This window comes from Corvus moneduloides, chromosome 2, assembly GCF_009650955.1.
Source record: "Corvus moneduloides isolate bCorMon1 chromosome 2, bCorMon1.pri, whole genome shotgun sequence".
NCBI lineage: Eukaryota > Metazoa > Chordata > Aves > Passeriformes > Corvidae > Corvus > Corvus moneduloides.
Window position 1 is genome coordinate 67597780 of NC_045477.1, and position 23320 is coordinate 67621099.

A 23320-nucleotide genomic window follows, 5' to 3' on the forward strand; every position below is an offset into this window, starting at 1 on the left:
CAGAGTGTATATGATGTAAACTCTTAAAGTAAAAAGAACTTTTTATCTCTGCACAAATGTAACTTTAGGCTTAACTAAGATTCCAGGTTCATTCTGAAATCTGCTTTGCCCTATTAACCCTGCAGGTTGCTTTAGGTCCCATTAGGACTACACTTTGAAACCACCATTAACAAAAAGTCAAAAAACCTTAAATAAAAAAAAAAAAGCTTAAACAGCAGCAGATGAAGAACACACAAGAAAACATTTTCTTATGGAGTAGAATTCCCAGATGCAAGGATGCTTACTGGAAATTAACACTTGTTTTGGCATCAGGGAAGGTTACTAGTGCTAAATGGGAAGACATTCCTGTACCAAGCAGCTGCTTAAAGACTTACTGATACCTATCAACCAAATCAGATGCTTCTCATGTATGCACTGACCATTGTATTGCAGTAACAATACAGCCTTTAGATCCTGCAGTCAGAGTAAGTGCAACAAATGCAGCATGCTATCTCCATGAAACATTCCATGTCATCCAGAATTTAAATTTACATACGTATCTACATGGATAGCTGAAGAACCTTTGTTATCTAACTGAAACACTGTTTCCCAGTAATTTGAATTGAAATCAAAAGGACAATTCAATAGCCACATTATTTAAAAAATGCTTTATTTATTACTTTCAGCTTAAGACTTAAGTTACTGCCCTTCCTCTAAAATAAAGTTAGTATGGGCTTCATTCTTATCTGGACCATAAAGCAAGACTAAAACTGTACATGTAGTTTTTCATCAAAGCAAGAGATAAAACCCAGAATATACTAGCACTTCTAAAGGATGCAATAACAAAGCTACACTCATTATAAAAAGATCTGTTGGTGCATATTAAATTCAACAAATGTACAATATCTGGCATGATTTTAGAAGTATAGGATGCCAAAGAAGAGCAGTTGCACCATACACACAAACAGTTCACAAAAATACCAAGTAATAATATTACTAGTGAACTTATTAAAAACTTTTCAAAGCTATAATATACACCATTCTTTTGAAAAACATTACAGTAATACTCTGAAACCTTCACATACACTCCTTTCTTTTTTTTTTCTTAATAGTGGCAATCTTCAGAGCTCCTGTTAATTTTAACTTGGCATGCTTCTCATGCAGAGATGTTTTTCCATGTCAGCCTGTCATATTTTCAGCAGCCTAGAAACAGAAAAAAAATTATTCCAAGTCACCAAAAGAGACATAACGTAGATTAAATCTAATCTTTTCTTGTAACTTTTTAAATTTACCTAGAGAACTTAAAGGTCTAAAAAAAAAGCTACTTTCATTTTTTTCTAATGAACACTAGTATTTTCTAAAAAAAAAAAAAAATGCTGTCAACTGCCACTACCCTTTACTAAAAGAGCCACTGATGTTTGCTTGTGTTACATCCTGTATCTAAGCAGCTTTAAGCTTGTACATTTTACCCTAATACTTTCAAGAAAGGCTCAAATGCATAAATATAGTTACCTTTGGAGTTTACTTTATATAACTTATGGTAATTATTACCCCATCCACACAGACAAATTATTGACACAAAACTCAGAAGAACGACACTAATCATAACTGCATAAATCACACTGCCAATTATTTGATTAAGAACTAAGTATTTTTATTACTGAATAACTCAACCCTGTCAACAAGGCATGGTTGTTGAAGACTGACACTGGTAGGTTTTAAACCAGTTACGGGACAAACATGCAGAGGAGAGCAGCAGGAATGGTAAAGCAGTGAAAGCAATGGAAGCAGTAAAATAGCCCTCAATTACTTATACACACTTAAATACACATGCAAGCATATGCTTAAGCACAGACACAAATACAAAAATATGCATGAGTATAGAAAAAATGCTAAGTTAAAAATAAAGGATGCAGTCTTTCAGAACAGAAGCAAGACATAGGCTTCCCCTCCACCTACCAAAAACACCCAAAACACAAAAGTCATGACTGTGATGTTTAGGTAGACAGTAAAGAATGAAAATCCTTTAAAAGGCAAGCAAGAAGTTTTTTTAAACCACAGTTACCCTCTACTAGTTAAACAGGTAAATATTCATATATGAAAAGCCCTACATATACACACATCACAAAATCCCCTCTTGTTAGTCTTCGGAAAGGTTCAAAGCACAGGTTAAGGGGGTAAAAGCAATATGTAAAGATTATGTTAACAAGCTGCATGTAACTGTTTACAAGCACTGCTGCATACTGTTGGATCTGAGGTTGTAGAAATGAGGTGATATTGGTTAAAGGAAAAACCTAATTGTGATATTATGCAGGTAAGGGGACAAATGGTGACCATAATAAAAATTTTTGAGTTTTGGTTGTGGTTCTTTTCCTTCAGAAGAGTTAGTCTAATTATTTCTTTTCTACAAAACATGTTATTTGTACCATTTCCTGCTTCACGTTGAATTCAGTTGTATTTATTGCCTCCTCTATTGAACAGTTAATTTTCTTGATTTAAAAACGAGTCATATCCAACTACATTTTACAAACTGAAGCATAGCAAGTTGCATGTACATCTTACTCTTAAAAACAAATTTATAAGCTTTTTAAACTAGAGCATTACCTTTAGAGCTTCTGTAGCCTTACGAAGTTCTTTAATAACAGATGATAATGCTTCTGGATTTATCCCTTGTTCACAAAGCCGCACACAAATAGACAATGTCTCCATATCCAAGCCAGTGTTTAATATTCTTGAAATCTCAAACAGAACTGCAACAGAAAAAAATGAAAAAGCAGTTTAGTCCCTACACACTACAAAAATTTCAATGATCAAAACTGTTCTTCATCAACATTTAACTTCTACTGTACCTCTACAGTGTGAACATGGTAGATGTCCATTGCTGTTTGAACTTCAACAACATGCTCAATTTTCTAGCATAAGCCAAAAGCTACAGCTTTTAACACAAACACCATGCTTTCCTGGTTCAGGAAATTTAATACTGGATAATGGGTTTTGAAAAACTAAAGAAAGAAGTGAAGAATTCAACAATTAACATGCCTGCCAATTAGGTAAAAGGTAGGCTGTAAGACCCCTCTGTGCTTTTGGACTCCAGATAGGGATGAAGCCCTTTCTAATCTTTAGGTGTTGAGGCAGTGTCTTTGGCAGAGAGATGTAGCAGTTTCTCCACAACAATTCTGAGCTCTTAACAACTTTACAAACAACAACTGCTAAATGTCTGTATCTATCCTAAATAAAATATACACATAGTTACACAGGAAGCCTGGGCTCCTAAATCTAAAGATCAGTGCACTTTCTATACCTGTTCTCAAAAGCCTTACTTTGTCTTTATTGTCCCTCCTGTCTAAATCATTCCCACAGAAGTGGAAAGAGGGAAGTTGTCAGAGATTCTCTGTCCTTCCCAAAGAAGTCTCTCTATCTGCACAAAATGGTTTTACCCTCTTCCAGCATCACAGGGGCCATAATGACCCTGCTAGTCCTGTTTTGCCTCCAGCAGCAGGTCAGAGCATGGAGATCAGTGGCTGAAATGCTAATTTTTACACCAGCTCAACTCATGAGGGTCTGTACTAAGAAATGCTTTTGTAACAGCAGCGGTAACTTCAAGAGAAGTGAAGATGCTAAGAAAATAACAAAGCACTACCCCTTGAACATTCTCCCTAGACTCTACTCCCTCATTAGGGCATTTTCAGAGAAAGTCTTCACATTCAACAACCCTCAGCAGATTTCCTGGCTGCTTTCCACTCTGCATATAAGCTTTTGGTATAGGCATTTTGTGGAATTCCAGAGTTTCACACTACACTGAGAAACAAGCCCAAAACATGGCACCTTTGGTTCCTCACAGTCAGACCAAAAGTGAGCATCTAAACTCTACTCATCTGCTCACATTTCTCATGACCTATCATTCTCCAAAGTATTTCCCAGTACTCCCACTGCCCCTTCTCTCACATTTCCTATCCCATAACAGTACCTGCATTTTCGGATTGTTTTCATAGCAGAAACTATTCTAGTTCTGTAACACCAACTACTGTGCTCAAAGCTTTTTCACTATGTTGTAGTTCGGGTTTTTTTGGTTTTTGTTTGTTTTTTTGGTTTTTTTTGTTGTTGTTGTTGTTGTTTTGGTTTTTGTTTTTTTGCAGTTTACGTCGGTTTTCTGACGTGAGCCACGCACAGGAACGAAATATCGGGGTTCAGACCAGTTCAGGGGCTGCGCTGGCACCGTGACAGTGTCGGGGCCTCCGCTCTGTCCCGCGCACCTCCAGCCTCCCGCCCTAAACCCAAGATGCACTGGGCCAGGTCACAGCACTTGCATTAACCGTCACAAGGAACGAGAAACAGCAGCAAATATGTATATATGCACACGCATCTATGAATGTATATAAACACACAAAAGCCCCCACCCAGTATTCTATGTTAGTTAAATTAAAAACAACCGAAATCACAAAACAAGAAAAGCCACGCCAGGTCCAAAGACACTCGCTCTGCGGGGGTGTTTGAACCGTTTCACGAAGTGACACGAAGTAAAAAAGAAACTGCTGCGGGCTGCATCGCTCAGCTGCCGCAACCCGCATCCCTCTTCCCAAGAGAGCGGCCCTTGTCCACGGCCAACGGCGGGGCCAGGCGTTCACTCTCCCTTGCAGCCTGCGCGTCCCTGCCCCGTGGCTGTCACCCACCATCCATGGTCTCCCTCACGGCATTCAGGCTGGCGGCGTTGCTCGCCATGGCGACCCCGCGCCGCCCGGAACCGGAACGCCCCGCGCACTCCCGGGCCGGCCCCGCCCCTCCGGCTGCACGTGACGCCCCGGCGCAGCGCCAGCGCGGCGGGGGCGGGCTTGCTTTGAATTCGTGCGGCGGCGCCCCTGGCGATTGGCCCATTCGAGAGAGGGGGAGCCCTGCCATTGGCCCAGCGGCGCACACCGCGCGCCGCGATTGGTCAGAGTCCGCAGAGGGGGCGGGGCTTGTTAAAGAGCCGCCCGGGGTGGCGGGGGCGGGAGCGGCGCGGTGGCGGCGGCCCGGTAACGGCGGCAGGTGGCTGTGCCCGTACCCCCGGCATTCCCGGCATCGCCTCCTCGGCGGCGGGAGCTTGGGAAGGCGGCGAGTGGCTCGGCGCGGTGGCACCGTCCCGGGGAGAAGTGTGAGAAGGGGCTGAGCGGGGACGCTTCCCCCGGGGCTCCCGTCCCCTTTGCGGCCAGAGGCGCGGGAGCTGCCGGGCCCCGGGAGGGCTGGGGCTGCCCCCCGCCCGTTGCGGCGGAGGGCGGGCGGTTTCAGCGCCCGGGCGGAGCGGGACCTGCCCGGGGCGTTATTGCCGCCCCGGCCGCTCGGGCAGCGCCGCGCATCCCCGCAGCCGGAGCTGCCGGGCTCGTCCCGTGTGCGGGCAGGACGGCCGTTTGGTCTCTTCTGGTGGTTGATATGGGATTTTTTTTGTTTGCTGCTTGTTTTGCCCTCGTTTTGGTGGGTTTTTTTTAAATCCTCCTCTTCATGTTCTCTCTTACCTCGTTTTTATAGTTTCTATTTATTTGTAATTGTTCGTACCAGTCTTATTTATCAACTTCATGTCAGTAGGTCCAAGCCACAGCTAAATTCATTTTTGTTAGTTTTTGAAGTATTCCTGGTGCCTTAAAATGATTATTCCTCTCTTCCCAAAGCCTTCAGGATGGCCCTGAAATGTCAAAAGTGTGATTTCATTGTTTTCCTTAATTTTGCTCTCCCTCTTTCCTTTTCAGGTATAGCTTAGTGTTATGGGTGATACAGAAGAAGCTAAAATGCAGATAACACCAGAAACTCCAGGACGAGTTACAATCCTGAATCCGTTTGAAAGTCCCAGTGATTATTATACTCTTCAGGAGCAGATTGTCTCCAGTCCTTCAGTCTTTAAGTCAACGAAATCCTCATCTGTAAGATATACTCATTAATTGTGTAACTGTACCGATATAGTGCTAATATTTTCAAATGCATCAAAAGGATATTTTATTTAGTGTACTTTAATGTATGTACCAAACTCAATAACTTAGGTGGCATTTGGAGTTTCTTCTCTTTACAGAACTATGCTGTTTTTAAATACTGATATTGTCACTTAGTCTTCCTCCCTTCCTAAATTTATTTTGGTTTTAGATACTAACAATTTGAGTGCTAAAACCAGGAGGAAGTAGATAAAGAACAGTTATTGGATGTAGTACTCTGGTCCCACTTAAAGTGGAGAAAACCAGTTTCTAGTTAGATGCTGAGCAAGCTGGCTGCAAATAAAACTTAATTGCAATTCTATTGTGAGCTGGTTTTGTATTCAAGTTAATGATTTTGTGTATCTGTAACTTTTTTTTTTAGTTGCAAATTACATACTGGTTTGCAGTTGAAATTATTTTGTGATAAGCAGTAGAGATGATACTGTGATAATGAAACTAAAAAGACTCACTTGGTAGATAATTTTCCAAATATATTTGAACAGTACTTTGTAACTGTTAAATAAACGGGTGAAGCTGCTTTATTTCTGAATTGGATTTTATTGTGCCTTATGCACGGTATTTATGAGGGAGACTTTGCAGGATGTACATGGCGTTGCAACTCGGGTATTCTTAGAAATGGGAAGTGAAAGGAAGACTGTTTGGATGACTTGGGTTAGGTGTGGATACTGGATTTTCATAGAACCACCGTTTGGATTGTGCAATCAAGAGGCAATTTAATTTTATCTCAAGTTATGTATCTTTAGTAGACCTGTCCTCAGAAATTGAGAAGACACTGACACCTCAGTTTGTAAATACCAGCTATAACCTTCCACTTGATAGTATCTTGTAAATCATTGTGATACCACTACCAGGATAAAAAGCCTGACTGACTTAACTAATTCTTTTTTACAGTAGATCATTTAAATAGAAACGCTTTTGATTGTCTTTGACAGGAACTATATGGGAAGCTGTGATTGTATTGTTCTGTTGAGATTTGTCCTGTGATTTTACTTATATCCTTTTAGAATAGCAAGCATTAAGATGCCCGTTTCTTTTTTTCAGACACCAGGAAAATTCAGATGGTCTATTGATCAGCTTGCTCTAATAAATCCTGTGGAAATTGACTCAGAGGACATTCGACGCCAAGGAATGTATTTGAGCTGTGCTAGGTAACTTAGAATCTATTTTTATGCAGCTAACTTAGCTTTAATACTAGAACACTGTTCTTTTGCTTTACTAACATTTCAGCATAGCATTAAAGACTTTTTATTCAAATCTTTTAACATAATTCTTTACATGATATGGATATAATATTTAGATGAGGCTGCCTCTGTGCTGCTTCCTTTTAATGTTAAGAACTGCTGATCCACTCTGATTGCAGTTTGGTAGACAGCCAGATAAAACCAGTTAGTGGAAACAAGAAAATGTCTTGCCAGTGATCATTACCAGGCTACCTCTTCTGCTCCTTGTTACAACACAGTTTATCTTCTCGGAATGCTCCACAGGGAGGCTTCTTTGGTCTCTGGGGCTCCTGCAGAAGGGTAGACTTGGGAAAATTAGCTGGGGAAGCCCTAGCACTCTCTTCGGAAGATACAGATTAGACTTAATGTGAAGGAGGGGGGACCAGTGCTAGTTACTTGAAGTAGTTTGGGGACCTTATCTGAACTTTTTTCCTTTCTCTGAAAATAACTTGTGTGAGGAAAACGGGTGGGTAAAACAGTCTTGGTATTTGGAGCTTATCTTGAGGGATTGTTTTACACACTGGTGCTAGAGAATGACATGCCTGGTGGAAGTAGCGAAGGGGAGGCCTTAATGGTGAATCCTGTAGACTCCTGTACGTTTCTCAGATACAAGCTTGCATGAAAGAACTGCTCCTCATGGTATGAATAGAATAATAAACCAATCCTGTCTAGATCAGGTTGCTCAGTCCTATCCACCTTGATCTTGAGTGTTTCCAGGGATGGGACATCTACCACCTCTCCAAGCAATCTATTCCAGTGTTTCAACATCCTCATCATAAAAAATGCTGTGAAGTAACTTGCTGTTCTTAGTGTCTGACTGAACCTACATCTCTCTTTTTGAATAATAAAAGCTATAGGACTGTAGCTGCCCCCATCTGTATCTGAGTCACCAGGTCTTAATGTTTCCTGTCCTTCCTCTAGCAGCCTGTAGGTTTCAGACTAATGCTTTTTATACATTATTAAGCCTTAAGTTTTTAGGGATTTGATTGCCTTCTTTATGGAACCTTACTCAGACAAACTAGCTTTAATGTAGATGGCTTGTGTGACAATTCCAGGAATAGGTGATGTGGCCCATAGATATAAACATGCATTGTCTCTGTGGGTCCTTCCAGTCTGTCCTGCTGTTTCATACCCACTGTGATGCATTTTTTTGAAAAATAATCTGCTGTGACTAGAAAGAGGCTAGATTGACTATATGTAGATTTGCTGTGTCCATGCTTGCATGTTTCAGTGCATATATATACATAAAAATACAATGATTGTATGCTTTTTTTTTTTGGTACAATTACTCTGCAAGTGTCTCCATAGAGCTGTCACTTTAGCATCATCTAGGCAGACGTAATTGAAGGTGGCATGTACAAACATTGCAGATATATTCAAAGTCTGATAAGCATAAAAGAGAGAGTTTATATATTTGGCACATTTTTGTGTGCTTGTGTATCTAATAATATCTTGTTATCTGACTGATTTCTAAAATTATTCAAGGGTAATTCAGGTATACTAACTGTATATGAAAGTATTGGTGGTTCAGCTAAGACAGTGATGAATATTTATAAGCTTCAAAAATTATTTCAGTAAATTACTTAGCAGTAACTGAAAGTCAGGCTTGAAGGTGACCATTAGAGGAAATCTAAGTATAGAATCTCACACATCATGAAGTAACTGAAGTAACTACAATATTTTTTTAAAAACTAAGTTAAAAGCTGCATAAGGAAACATATTCATTGTTAGAAACTGAAATATACTGTATTCTAAACTGAAGAAAGTGTGGCATACTATGTATTTTACTAGGGAGAATTCTGTGCTGGGAGGGTGGGCTGTGTCAGGAATTTGAGTGTGCAAATTCCTGGAGTGTTTTCAGTTGGCCTTTAATTCTTTACAGCTCAGTTTTTTATTCTGCTGGGTTTTACAGTGCAAGTCTAATCTCGTGTTAACTTTAATAGTAAAATATATTCATGTGACATTATTTTGGAAGATCAGTTATGATTGAGTTTTTGTCCAGACATGCTGAGTAAACGGAATATTTGCAATTATGTACTTTTAAATGGTACAGATCTTTCTCAAATCAACTGAATTGAAAAGTGCAATTTATAGTATGAGACTATTGCATGTAAAAACATAGTAAGATTTAGGGTTTAGTGCAACTTAATTTATAAATTTTCTCTTGAGCATCTCTAAATCATTATATGGCTGTTCTTTACTTTTTTTTCTACTTACGTGATGGTTTTGATAATTGAGTTGTTTTTCATTTGTTACTTAGAATTGATAAGGAGACAGAAGACAGAAGGCAAAAAGCTATTGAGGAGGTAATAAAACTTTGTGTTATCAAATATTGATTTGTTTTATCTACAGAAAAGATCCACGTCTGTTACAGGATTTCAAAACCCAGAAGCCTATATTTCAGTAAGAAAGTAATTTTGCACCCTCATCCCTTGCAGTTGTAGTTGGAATCCACACACACTTTTTCTTCCCATCTTCTTTCAGACACGTGTAGGTCAAAACAACAGATTTTTTTCTTTTGTTTTTCTTGACTAATGGTAATGTAGCTGTAATATAACTCTTATAAATAGTTAACTTCAGGTTAAAAATAATGACTGAGAATTTGGGGGTTTACAGTAACTGCTGGAGTTACATTAAATTTTTAAAAATATTGCAGAATTTTTGTGATTTTTTTTTTTTAATTTCTTCCAAATTCTGCTTGGTTGGGTGGAAGACTTTATTCTGGTAGCTTGTATCTTTCCATTCATTTTTCATTTTATTTTTCACTGTTCATTTGTCTAGTAGATAAGGAAAAGTAAAGTGTTTAAAATATTCACTACAGAAATCTTCAATGTTATTTCAATTAAAAAACAACAACAAAAAAAAAGGCTGTGATAGGCAGGTCTATCAGTTTCTGTCTCTACAAAAATTGTTTTATGATTCTGTAAAGGAGCTGTGTAGTTGGCCTGCAGCTAAGATGCTCTGTTGTTCTAAATCTGCATTAAAAGGGATATTTCCTCTTTGTGAGGTATAACGTAATGGATTATGCAGCTGAACAGCTTGAAACCCTGTCTCTGATAAAAATCATGCTTTTGATAGTTGGATGTTTCAAGCTGAGTTTTTTTCACTTAATTTGAGTCTTGCATTTGTGAGAACAGGATTTGCCATGTGTTCCTTGAAGCTTTGTGATAGTGTTCATCTCCTCAGTGTCAGGGTGTTCCACAGTGCAGCTGTGATGATAGATAGTTTCTGGTTCACAGAGAAAGACTGAAGTGCAGGTACTCAAAAGTGTTTTACCACTAACCAATTTAGCCAAATACTCTAATAATATTGCCAAAAACCTCGGTTTATCACTTTTACTATTACCACAGTGTCTCTTTATCACTTCTGTGAAATAGCTCAATTGTCAAAATAAAACTTAACAAACTGAAAATTTAAAAATAATTACTTTAAACTACTATGCAAGAAGCGTGGTAGTGACAATTCAACTTTTTAAATGAGTAATTATTGTTAAATGGAACTTGTGTATAGTTTTCACTCTGCAGACTTGAAAGATCTGAAGTGCTATGTGTCATAAAGAACACAGGGGTCTTCAAATCAAATAGTTTTTTTCTTTAATCTCTTTGGTCCTAAAATAATGTTCTACATTTTTTTTCTTGTTCAGGATACTAGTCTAAATTTAAGTTGAAAATTTTAAAAAGTGCTCAGATGGTTTGTTTTTATTCTACTCCAGTTTTTCACAAAAAAACTCATAGTTCCTTCTCCTTGGATTGAACATGAAGGCAAGCAAGTTTCTCAGTTTAATTCAACTAAATGTAAGTTGCTTTTGTTGTCCACCCAAAATAAAGTAGCTTTTGGAGAAATTATCAAGCATATTTTTTTTTAACCTCAATTTAAATTGTAAGAACCAGTGATAAAATATGGCACAACTGATTGATTTTCAGCTCTTCTCTCCAAGTGCTTTCTTTGTTTAAGAATTGTTCATGAATGGAAAGCCTTATATAATTTTTCCTTTTTGTTATTCTTGGTCTTTGTTCTTAAATTTTTCTACTTTAATAACCTGTCTGCAACCATTTTAATTTACACACATAACTTTGTATCTCTAACTATCAACTTTGTTGATCCTGCTAATAGCCAAGTCTTCTACTTCACTTTTTTCTTCAGATATTTGCACGTCCTCTTATTCCGACTGCTTTCCTCACCGTATAAGCATATCATAAATGGAATTCTGTGTTCTTTTACCCTTATTTGCAGCATAAATTCCTGTTGTCATCCTTCTAGCTCACTGCCACTAGTCATGGGTTTTCTAAGTTTATTTCATTTATGCCACTGTTAGATTTTGTTCTTAATGCTCTTATTGAAGTTTATATATAACCAGCAGAATACAGAACAAATGGATTACAAGATGGGCAAATGTCAGCTGTAAAGTATTGTTTGCATGTCCTGTTGTTTGGTATGAAAGTCTTAAATAAGTGGGGATTTTTGCAAGATTTGGAAAAGGCTAAGCTGTTAAATTTTTTTATCAAGGACATACAGCTTGTGGATAGCGTATTTTTAATTGTCAGTGGTAAGATGGTCACTTTTGGGGCAGAGAACATAAGGCATAATCTGAGATCTGGTAAAGTGAATGGTGAAAGAAAATGGTCTGTGTTCTTGAGCTGTATAAAAAAGATGAAGTGTTTCTTCACCTTTCTCCAGTCCAGACTGAATGATTTTCTGGAAATAGGTTTTACCTGAACACAGCCTGTTCAGCTAAGCATGAACTAGTCTGTTTTAAATCTCTCTTGTGTAGGGACAGGAGGAGACAAAGTTTTGGGCAGTGTTGATGCTACTTCACTAAGCTTTTTTTTGAATAGAAATGTGCTGAAATTCTCTTGATAGCTATAGTGATAACCTTTTTTCAGTACTCCTTTCTAATCTCTTCCAAACATTGATGCAAAAATTTCGTTTGGTTGTATTAAGTATTGTAACTTAGTGTTGCAACATTTCAAAACTCTGTGTGCGGTGCATGTTTAAATTCAAGTTCTCTTTTACAGCCATAGATATAAATAACATTTCTCCCATTGGAAGACAGCTGAGCTTGCAGCCTGGGAAAAGCAATGGTGAGTAAAAGGCAATGCCTAAAATTACAGGCTTTCTCTGAAGATAAATAACCCATTTCTAATGGCTATTCAATTTCAAAAGGAAATTATTCGTTTGTTAGTATAACTGTAGAAATAGTTTTTCTTGAACTGTATATTACTATTAATTTTAATACCCATTTCTCATAGTAATTTTGTTCTATTATACTCTGTTGTATTTTTTCAAGTAAAAAATTAAGTCCCCTGTAGACTGTGGGAGAGCATTTTTTTCCAACTCAGTATATGTACTTTTTCTGGATTAAAAAGTGAATGTGTACTTCAGGTTTACAATAAATTACAGTTTCAAGAAACCTTTAATATGTTGGATTGGTTTGGGTTAGAGAATCGTGATTCTTTTCTGTAAATATCAGAAGTCTTAATACATCTTTTAAACTGCATCATTTTTGATAAATACATACTGTTTTTCCCCAAGGTATTTTGATTCTTCTGCCACTTCCCTTTTGAATCCCTCCTTTCTCAGAGACCTCTCTTCTCAGCATAAAAGCCTCTAGAGAGGCATTTTTAAAACTCTTGGGTTTTTATCTCTAAGCCTAGTGTGCTGCGTGTAGTGTTGTCAAATCAGAATCGTACTTTAATTAACACTTTTCCTTATTGCAGCTGTAATTTAAATAGCTCAATTGCAGTGCAGTTTGAAAGTGAATTTTGTTTCTACAGCTTTAGTAAAAGGTCACTGTAAGCTAATTTTGTTGGTTTTATTCATTGCAGCTGCTTGTCAGACAGTACTGTCTTTGCCAGTGGATTTTAATTTAGAGAAAATACTAGGTATGTCATGCAATATCTAAATTTAATTATGAATGTCTAAATAGAAAACTTGGTTTTGTACTGTTGGCTGGGTGTTTGTCTTGTGAAATACTGTAAACAAGGTATGAATGAAAGTTTTAAGTATATATTCTAAATAGACAGTTACGGCATGTTTCATGGGACGCGTGACTTAAATTATGTGGATACAAAAATGCTGTTAGCAAGGAATTCTTCCTGCTTCTTCTAAACCGTGAGATACTTTTCTCTCTCATGGAAGATAATAGCAGAAGTTCTGTAAACAATGAAACACCTGCAACCTTGCAGAGCTTTGTTTATGGTACAATAGAAAAATATTTTGACAATGGATGTTTTAGGATTTTAGCCAATCACCCCCAAGGAGTGGCTGATCCTTTGTCCAATTAGACTATGAAGAAAAACGTCTATAAAAGGGTTTGTAAAATAATTAAATAAATCAATCTTGCTGCACAATTCCTGCCTGCTGGATCTTCTCTCCTCCTCCCTACAGCTGCAGGACACAGTGATATCGACGGCGGAAATAAAATTATATGAGTGTGGACGTAAAGATAAAAAATAAGGGATATGGAGGGCAATTGGAAATTGTTCAGCCTGGAGGAGATTTAGGGGAGACCTCATTGCCATCTACAACTTCCTCATGAGGGAAAGAGGAGGGGCAGCCACTGATCTCTCTCTGTGGTGACCAGTGCCAGGACCTGTGGGAATGGCCTGAAGTTGTGTCAGGGGAGGTTTAGGTTGGATATCAGGAAAAGATTCTTCACTCAGAGGTGATTGAGCACTGAACAGACTCCCCAGGGCAGTGGTCACAGCACCAGGCTTGGCAGAGTTCAGGAGCATTTGGACAATGCTCTCAGGCACAAGGTGTGACTCTTAGGGTGTCCTGTGCAGGGCCAGGAGTTGGACTTGAATGATCCCTGTGTGTCCCTTCCAACTCCAGATGCTCTGTGATTCTATGAAATTGGTTAACAGTTCTGAATGCCTGAAAGGTTATAAGCAGAAGATACCCCGTGCTCCCCCAAACAGAGCAGTAATTTGTCTTAGCAGAGCTGTTTGGTTACAGATGCTGGCCAGGAAGCTCCAAGCCCAACCTTGCATTGAGTAAAGCTGTGCTGTAGCTCTGCCTTTAGTGTACCTGAAGCCATGGTGGGGAATAGAAGTTGTGTGGTGGCAAAAAAGCTGTGACTACTGAGATAGGAGGCAAGAGTCCAAATTAACTGTCTGATTATAAGTGCTACATCAAGCAATTGCTACCACCTTCTCAGGCAAGGGGGCTGGAAGGGGCTGATCTTCCAGTTCATAGGTGGGACAGTGGGTACAGCCAGCTCAGAGCATTTTGGCTGCATGCTTCTGTCCCAGTGTTGAAATTCAGAACCTGGATTGTGGGCCAACAAACCGGAACCGTATCTATTGCCTTTGTTTTTTGTCTTAACAAATGCTTCCATCAATACATAGTTTGGGAATTCATGAAAAATCTCTCCTACAGCGAACATCTGACTAGAATAGAGCAAGAGCAAAAAGCTAAAATAATCTGGTAAATCTGAGCATATTTTAATGGGTCTTAGTTTGTGCTTTCCTACTGTAAACTGCTAACTGCTTAGATTTTCTTCAAGTCTAATCTGTTTTGCGTCTGGATGTATCATGAAGACCATCAAAGAATATGGGAGACCTGAAAAAGAGTCTAGGTTTGCTTGGGTAGTAAAATAATCCATGTTTGACAGCTCAGATGTGAGGAGTAATACAATTCTGGGAGAAGACCAAGAAGTAGATACAAGCAAATATTTTTAAGTCTTTTAAATTCAGACTTTAGTGTTCAGGGATGATGGGCAAAAGTGGAATGAACCTTAGTAGACAGAGGTGACATTTTGTAGGGATGACAAGCAGTCCTTTGGGATAGGTGCCTAAACAGATTAATCAGTTGCTGTATTGGTAAATTGGATTAAATGTTTTAATTTAATTATATATGTCTCTGTAATGGAATGTATTTTTTTCCTGTGTTCTTATTGGAAACAATTTCTCCCCCACATTTCTAGGTGAATATTTTAGAACTGATGAATTTGCAGATCAGTCTCAGGAAAATCTGAGCTCTTCATCACTCAGAAGAAAGCTGTTTTTGGAAGAAAATGGGAATGTATCAGCATGTTTGTCCCCTTCTCTGCATAGTCCATGTGGTAGTCAGCCACTTGGAGTGCTTTGTTCAATAGAATTATCTCCAGTCCGGTGCAGAAGCCCCCTGGACACATCTAGTTCAGTAAGCAGCCTGTTTTGTGGGCTGGGTGGGATGTACTTTATGAGAGAGTAGGTGTTAGACTAAAAGATGGTGGTTTTTTTATTTGGGTTTTCTTGGGTTTTTGGTTTTTTTTTCAAATTCCAGATTCTGAAAAAAAATTGTGAACAAAAGTCTTGAAAGAATATATTACTGACTTTTTATTATTTCAAATTTTTTTTTATGCTGCTATTCTTTCATAGAGGGAATTATGTTTTAATTTTGTTATGAAAAGGTAGTAAGAATTAAAACATGGCTTGCTGAAAGCATGTTAAAACCTTTCTTTTTTTGATAAAATGTGTATACAAAAAAGTCCCGTTTAAATCCATGAATTGCTGTCTACAATACCAGTTGATATGAACATGTAATATAATTATTTCCCTTAAATCTCATAAACTCATTAGTAGTGGAAGAAATGACTTGTGGATCTTTGAAGTGCAGTGCTAAATATGCTTTTTTTTTTCCCATCGGCCAGAGTTTTCAGATGAGTAGACATTTATTAAAACACAGAATGTAATGTCCATTTTTAAATTAAACAAAATGAACCTTATCCCCATGTGGACAAAGCACACCTAAAGTGGTTTAGGTGATACAGTTTTACCTGTTTCGTGGTTGAAGTGCATGGAAAAATCCTACCTACACTAGGGTAGTGTAGCTTAAAGAAAAGGTAACCTAGTAAAGAATTCCTACAATATAATTACAGTGCTGGAAGTGATGTGGGGGTGAGGGGGTATGTTTTGGTTTGGTGGGTTTTTGTTGGTTTTTTTTGCTGTTGTTTGGTTGGGGTTTTTTGGTTTTGTTTTTGTTTTGGTTGGTTGGTTTTTTGCATGATAGTCTTAAGCAAGGTCATGACCACTATTCTGTTTTCTTAAGGAGAAATACTTCTGTCTTTTATCTGCTGCTGAATTTAGTTAACATGGTTTACATTAAAATATAAATAGTGGCTGACTTTAATCTGCAGTGATATGAGTAAGAAATTTAGATTAAACACTTGACTAGATACACAGATAGCATTAATTCTCTATTTAGGTTTCTCACAGTTCTTAAATATAATGGATAAAATAGTCCTGGCTGATATTACGTGACAGCTTGAGTCCATTGCTCTTTTCCCCTGTGTGGAGGCATAAGGTCCAGATGAAGAGCTGCAATTGAAATATTGAAGCTAAACTAATGATAGAGATTGTCATTGTAAAGGATTAGTCTTTCCCAGTGCTGCCATATTAAGCTTTTTAGTTAGAACAATTTTATATATACATATTAGCCAAAGTTTAGATTATGAAAATAATGCTCTGTGGATTTGATTTTTTTTTTATTCTGAAGGGTCAGTTTTCATCAAGTCCTATTCAGGGAGGAACAAGAGCTTATAGTCTGGGAAGTATAACCAGTCCCACGTTTTCAGAGGGGTCTCCTGCACATAATGGTTCTCCCGCTTTTTCACCAATTGCTTTTCGCATAAGAAAAACACCACTCTCAGGTATGGCTTAACTGTATATGTCTTACTCTATCTTGAGTAATATATTTTTATTATAAAAACTTAAAAATTCTTAGTGGAACCTGCTTCTGTTTGGAGATGAGTTCCTGTGCTTGGCAGACCAGCAGTCTCCTCCTATATGACACATCTGTGCAGCAGTGAAACACATGAAACAATGAAATGTATATACTTGCAACAGATGAACTAGAGAAAATATTTTGGAAGAAGGCATTGAGACCTAATAAGAATGAAGAAAAGTTAAAAGGGTTAATTTAATGTGGGAGGGCTTCTAAAGCCACATGCCTGAACTGAGTCAGATTACAATTCTGATTTGGCCCTAAATTATTTTAATGTTAATGGGCAAAGAATCTTTAGCTTGATCTTTCAAATCATGCCAGCTTGAAGATTATTTGAAATGAAATGACTAGTGAGAAATCACAAACATTTTGTGTCCTCATTGCTCTAGAAAATGTCACTGTTTCATGCTGTGTCCACACCTGGTAAGGCTTAATACCTTGTTTAAACATGATTATACCTGTTTATACATGATTTTTACACATTTTGATTAAACGTATTTTACCCTTTTATATGTGGAGTTTGCATAGATGTTTTCTCACTTGTTCGATCTTAAACTTCATTGCTGCCAAAAATTTAAATGCCTATAGATTGTGTATTGATACTTGTTCACAAAAAAACCAGAACCAGCGTTCACACATTTTCCTTTGAATACTGTATAGTAGTGACATTTGAAAATACAAGGTCTCCAATATAGCAAATCATGTCATAGAAAAGAAATTTGGTGGTGAAATGGGATAAAAACTTGCCTTTATCATGGTAGTTAAAATATATGGGTGGTTGGTTTGGTTTTTGGTGTTGCTTGTTTGGTTGGGTTGGGAAGCAACAGTCAGTGAAATACTCTGTAGTTGGGTATAAATTACTCAGTGGACTGTAGGGCTTTGAGAATGATGAGTTTTTGTATCAGCTATCAGGTGGAGTTAAACTTCTCTCATTTTTTTTCAGACCAAAGAAAATTTACTTTTCGTTCTCCAGACATTCCTTCTTCCTCAAATATAATGACACCCCCAAGTACGAGAAGTCCTTACATAGATGGTTGTTCTCCAATTCAAAATTGCTCTCCTATGAGGCTTGGAGCCTGTAGAGGAACTGCCAAATATCAGACTTCTGTCATTAGAATACCAATTGCAGTTGAGAATCACGATGAGGATGAGGAAGACAAGGAAAACGCTTCTCCAGCAGAAGCTCGGTTCCCAGAAATGGATAATGGAATAAACTTACGTCAGGAAGATGGTGATACTTTTGCGCATGGTACACATCTTGTGGTGACAACTGTGTCCATTGCACCAGATCACTCAGAAGGTTGTCATCAAAGGTTGTCATCATTTCAGGATATAGAAAGCTTAAAGGAAAATAATACTGTAGACATGGCTGATGCAGCTGAAGTGTCAGAGGAAAACACTTGGATAAAAGAAGCAATTGGTAGTAGCAATACACCAATGGCCAGCTTTATGACAGGCATTACTTTCAGTATTGAAAGCTCTCGCATGTGCATGTCACCTCTTGCAGAAAGCAGCGCAATTCCTTGTGACAACAGTAGTATTCAGGTAAAAATAAAAATACTTTTTTGTTTTTCTGTAAAACTGAGCTCAACGTGGAATACGTATACTAATATGGAAGTAATTGTTATTTTCTCTTACTTCATATGGCATGCAGGTGGTATCGTGACATTTATCCCTTCCCTCCATCCCCTCTTTCGGTGGAGTTAGCATAGCAATTATAATTATTTTTGTGTTGCTATGTGCAGTAGTATATTTAACTTAATCCAAACTAATTCTGGCAGACATGCTTACAATTTGCTTTTGTTATTAACCGGTCATAATTGGTTTGTTGGATTAAGTTCTGTTAATCAAATGCAAATCATATCAGGTATCTGAGGGATTTAATTGTGTTAAATTACGGTACATTTTCCAAGCCCTGCTTTTTGATTTCAGGTGGACAGTGGTTACAATACACAGACTTCTGGAAACAGCATTATGGATACTGCAGGGGCTGAAAACAGTTGCAGAGAAAATGATGTGAATACTGTCGTGTTTCAGAATAAATCTCAGCTGCTTAGAACAAAGGTAGGAGTTAAATTGTGGTAAAAAAGTGATAGGCTTCCCATCTAAAGCATCCGTTCCCCATTTTATTTAGTTGCAGGGAGCCTGAGGGGAGAGACTATCAGGTGATAATAAAGATGTTAATGTAGCATCATTTCAGATACTATGTTGAATAAACACAGGACGAATACCTTAAACTGGCAATATAATTAATATGGTTTATGATAAAAGCAAAGGTTGTCTTGGAGGAAACTGAGGTATATGCATGAAAAGTAGTAGCGAGGCTGCTCATGACTATTGTAGTCTGTCTCTTATTTTTGTTTCTTTTGTTCTTGCTGCTTCATTTACTGCTAAGTTTTTAAAAATGTGCCTGTGGAGAAGGACATTTCTGGGGAAAAATTGTCTACTGTTAATTTTTATAAACTTAGCATCAAGTCCTAGACCACACCTGGCACACTGACTTGGTGGGGAACTTTCTGCATAGGTGCAGTCTTTTGATTACAAGCCCTATTTGAAAAACAAATTACAAAAGACGATACATATCCAGCAAGGCTCCTAAACTCTTAATCTTGTGACTGACAGGAAGGAGTTCTACTTCTTCCAGAGTAGCAAGTTAGTTTCTTTGGAGAAGAGAGCAAAGATCATCTCCTCTCAGTAATTATGGTCACATGGTGCTACAAACTAGTAGTTTATGGTCTGCTTTGTCTTGGAAGTCCTTCAAGGGGAGACAGTACTAACCATTACTACTAGATTATAAAAAAACCTTAAGTAAACCCATTTCAGCCCTGACTTCACTTCTGGATGTGACATGCTAAAAGCCACCTCTCTGCCAAGGGGAAGTGCAGACTGATGGTGTCTTATAGAGCACTGACATCAAATTGTAAACTCTGTTCATTTAAGATTAGGACAAATGTGCCCATACAAGAACAACAGATGGATATTTTGTCATTAACTTCTAAAAATACTCAATCTACGATCCTGCCCTAGTCACCCCGTAGGACATGGATTTTGTGTGAATGTACTTACCAGAATCAATTGTCTGGTATCAAACCTGTCCTAGAGGGACTTGGCCAATGTCATGCAGCTGCCTTTTCCCACTGTTAGTCTTTGAACTGCTGGATCCTGACTATACCGTATTTGGGTTTTAGACTAGGATTAAAGTGTGAAGGCATTAAGCGCTTCATTCAAATCCTACAACTGAGAGCTCCCAGGGAATGAAAAGAAAAAAAGCACAGATATTGCAGGCTGAAAGATTCAAGTCTTGCTCATTCAGAGCATGTGAGCCCTTGAAATGAGGTGGTTCTTGGAGATGGCATGTTCCAAAGACCTGTGTAGAGAAAAGATGTTACTTCATTTCTTTCTCATTTCAGAAGGGCAGAGTTGGTACCTGAAGTACTTACTATACTTGAAATTTGCAGATAGCAAGCTTGGATCTTGTTTCTTTTGGAGAATTTCTGTTAGAATGGTTTTAAAACTAACTTCTTCTTATTCACCTAGGAGTGTTCTGCTTTAAGCCATAAGGACAATCAGTTGCTGAGAGCAAAATCTCCAGAGAAGCAATGCTGCTTCCAAAAAGCCAAAACACATAGCACAGTATTTGGTCAAAATGCAACTTGCAACATTTCTACTTGGAAAAATGAAAATCAAGTTCAGGGGTTTCACAAAAGTGGTATGTAGTCTTCTGATGGAGAACTTAAGCTGTGGTGTCTAATAAATTTTTATACATATGACCTCAATTACCTGGATTATACATACAATTTTGCTTTTCTAATGCAAGTGTAATAAACTGTTTGGTATATATTAAGGGAGTTCTTAAAATAATATGGAATTTTTCAGGTCTTACTAAGAAATTTATTGGTATCATTAAGTGATCCTTTTTGAAAATTAAGGTGTCTAGATTTGGTACAGAGAAACAATAGGTTTTTTTCAGAATTGTATTCCTTCTGTGGTTAGGGTGGATTCCATGAACAGCCTAGGATAACTTGCATAGGAACCAATATAACTGCAAAAGCACCTACATTTTAAGATTTGTCCCTCCTAAGGGCATGAGGGACATTTTTCTTTGTGGGAAAGAAAAAGGGCTATTAGTCTGGATTTGGATTGCTTGTCTCTAACCAGATTTATTGTGTGGCTTCATAAATACTGGCACTGGTACCAAGAGTAAGTCACTGGACTAAAGTGAATTGCTGGGGGGGTGATGAGAGCAAACACCAAATTTAGTTCTCTTAGTAATATAAAGTAAGCTTTATGTCAAAAGAAGCTGTTTAGCAATTCTCTGAACCACTTTTTCTTTGGTTTGAGAAAAATCTGTGATCTGTCAGTTAGGTTTACCAGGTACTTAAGTAAAATGTACTATTGGTTACCTTAAAATCAAAAGGTAGTGTTGTTGCTTTGGTAATTGCATTAGTACTAAACTTGGAGTTCATCACCTGACACTACCAGTGTCTCCAAAGAACACTTGTGTCCAAACTGATGATCTGGTACCCTTTGCACCTTCTGAGGTTCCTTCCAATAAGATTCACTGGTTTCAGTACATCACTAAGAAAATGGTGCAGCCTTTCTACTATTAAAGTAAACCATTTCACTTCACTCTTAATTCCTAGTATTATTATGTTGCTTACAGAAATTACCAAAAAAGATAAATCCTTAAAAATATAATTAACTTTTGCATGCCATTTGTTACAAAAAGTATTAATACAAGCAAACCTTTGATCTTTTCAAGAAAACCATCAATGAATTAAAGTGATGGATTGAGCGGGGTCAGAAGCCCAGAACTCCCTTTGTGTAATTAAATCAGATTTGGTTGAATTTGCTTGTATTTCTTTAAAAGAACCTTCTGGAATTTATAAATGTGAATAGGGGAAAAAATCCATATGGTTATCTTGTGGCCCTAGTGAGTAAGAGGGAAAGAAGAGATAAGGGATACACACTTATTTCTGGGCTCTGTTTATGTAGAGCTCTGGTAAACTTGGTTGGATTAATGAAAAAGAGTCCATTCTAACAAGTGTTCCAGGTGAAGCAGTCTTCCTCCCTTTTCATAGCAGGGATGTCCCAGGATACTGGATGGAAGTTCTGCTTTCTGTTCTATTCCACAACCCACAGAAAAGCTTGTACCAAAGTGACAGACAGTGGCTGATGAGCAGCTATTGGCACACTAGGCCCAAAACCTATTGGTCAGACCTAAATTTGAAGGCAAGACAGTATTGTAAAAAAACCTCATAAGGGGAGGTGTGAACAGAATCTCATGGCATTAAAATCAGTATGTTAGACCTGAGAGTTGTGTGTTGTTTGAATTGAACAGTTCTTGAAGTATTTTCATTAATAATTTCCTATTGAAGGCTTTCTGAAAAGCACATTTAAGAAAAAGGGAAATGTCTGTCTGCATCACTTGATTGTAGTTCTCACATTGCAAAAAGAAATATAAAAAAACTTACTTTAGAAATCTAATGAGCAAACATGGTGTGCATTATTTTTACTTCTGTAGCAATTTAATCAGTATTTCTGTAATGCATGTGGGATTGACAGTAATGGAATCTAGTGTCATATATTAGCTATTTCATGATCTTCAAACAGTGCCCAAAAGCTGGAAATACACCGAATTGATAACTGTTAAGGAATGATTTTTTTAAAAAATAGGAAATTAACTCAGACTTCTGGAAAACGAATTTTATAGAATAGGGCCTTCAAAATGTTCTTAGCTTTAGCTTCTAACTTTTGTCACTCAAAAGCAGGATACAACTTGCCTGAGATTTAAAAGTTATATATATGACCTGTGTCATTTCTGTTTCTCATGATAATTTTAACAATAATCAATGGAAAGGACTGTACAAAGCATTTATTTTTGCAATTGTGATTACTAAAATAGTAATGTAAATTTAATGAACGTTAAGCAGGGTAGTCCAAATTATGATCTGTTTCTGAAATTTTGAGTTACATGTAGAATTAAAATTTGGTTTTACTTTTTCACTAAACTTCTTGATTGTTTTTATAATGCTCAATGATCAGAGGCTTTTGAAGTATTCACAAGTAAAAAAGCTATCACTAAAGTATTTAATTTCATCCTGTGTTAGCGTTCTCTTAAAGGTAAGAAAAAGGTAACAGCAGAAATGGGTGAATGTGAGAAGTGATTAAGGATCCCCCCCCATATGGATTGCCTGTATTTTCTGTCCTGTTTTATAGTCTTCAGTTAGATGGGTAATATTTATTTTATGAAAATATGCCTATTTTTTTATTATGTTTGTACAATTGATTTGTAGAAGAAACCTACTGTGCAAATTACCATGGAAATCACTTGACCATTCTGTTTCTGTAGTTGTTCTTAATGCATTGGTTGGCACACATTGCACAAAGCGGTCATTGTTTACATTAAATTAATATCAGTACTTTCAATGAGAGTCCTTTAACATGTCTAATTGT

At 37.6% G+C, this 23320-nt stretch overlaps 2 protein-coding genes across 3 annotated transcripts; one reads left to right on the plus strand and one right to left on the minus strand.

Moving 5' to 3' along the window:
• Positions 1-628: 628 nt before the first annotated feature.
• MZT1 (mitotic spindle organizing protein 1) lies at positions 629-4819 on the minus strand. The gene is made up of 3 exons (XM_032099936.1): positions 4650-4819; positions 2584-2729; positions 629-1182 (listed from the first exon to the last, which is right to left on the minus strand). The coding sequence occupies exons 1-3, from the start codon at positions 4696-4698 to the stop codon at positions 1159-1161; spliced, it is 219 nt and encodes a 72-aa protein (XP_031955827.1). The 5' UTR covers positions 4699-4819; the 3' UTR covers positions 629-1158.
• A 138-nt stretch (positions 4820-4957) lies between these two features.
• BORA (BORA aurora kinase A activator) lies at positions 4958-23293 on the plus strand. 2 transcript variants are annotated; one of them, XM_032099947.1, is made up of 12 exons: positions 4958-5110; positions 5700-5870; positions 6978-7084; positions 9417-9462; positions 10869-10950; positions 12172-12237; positions 12982-13038; positions 15084-15301; positions 16637-16790; positions 17808-18409; positions 18797-18928; positions 20402-23293. In XM_032099947.1, exons 2-12 carry the CDS (start codon positions 5715-5717, stop codon positions 20579-20581), a joined length of 1800 nt encoding a protein of 599 aa, XP_031955838.1. In that variant the 5' UTR covers positions 4958-5110; positions 5700-5714; the 3' UTR covers positions 20582-23293. The 2 variants fall into 2 exon arrangements, with proteins under 2 accessions (XP_031955838.1, XP_031955839.1); XM_032099948.1 differs by lacking the exon at positions 4958-5110 and adding an exon at positions 5126-5427.
• Positions 23294-23320: the final 27 nt, after the last annotated feature.

Coding starts and splice junctions, on each gene's coding strand:
- MZT1 (XM_032099936.1), bottom strand. CDS start 4,698: ATGGCGAGCAACGCCGCCAGCCTGAATGCCGTGAGGGAGACCATGGAT. Junction 2,730..4,649: donor CGTGAGGGAGACCATGGATG/GTGGGTGACAGC, acceptor TTTCTGTTGCAG/TTCTGTTTGAGATTTCAAGA. Junction 1,183..2,583: donor AGGCTACAGAAGCTCTAAAG/GTAATGCTCTAG, acceptor TTCTGTTTCTAG/GCTGCTGAAAATATGACAGG.
- BORA (XM_032099947.1), top strand. CDS start 5,715: ATGGGTGATACAGAAGAAGCTAAAATGCAGATAACACCAGAAACTCCA. Junction 7,085..9,416: donor ATGTATTTGAGCTGTGCTAG/GTAACTTAGAAT, acceptor TTTGTTACTTAG/AATTGATAAGGAGACAGAAG. Junction 18,929..20,401: donor CTCAGCTGCTTAGAACAAAG/GTAGGAGTTAAA, acceptor TTATTCACCTAG/GAGTGTTCTGCTTTAAGCCA.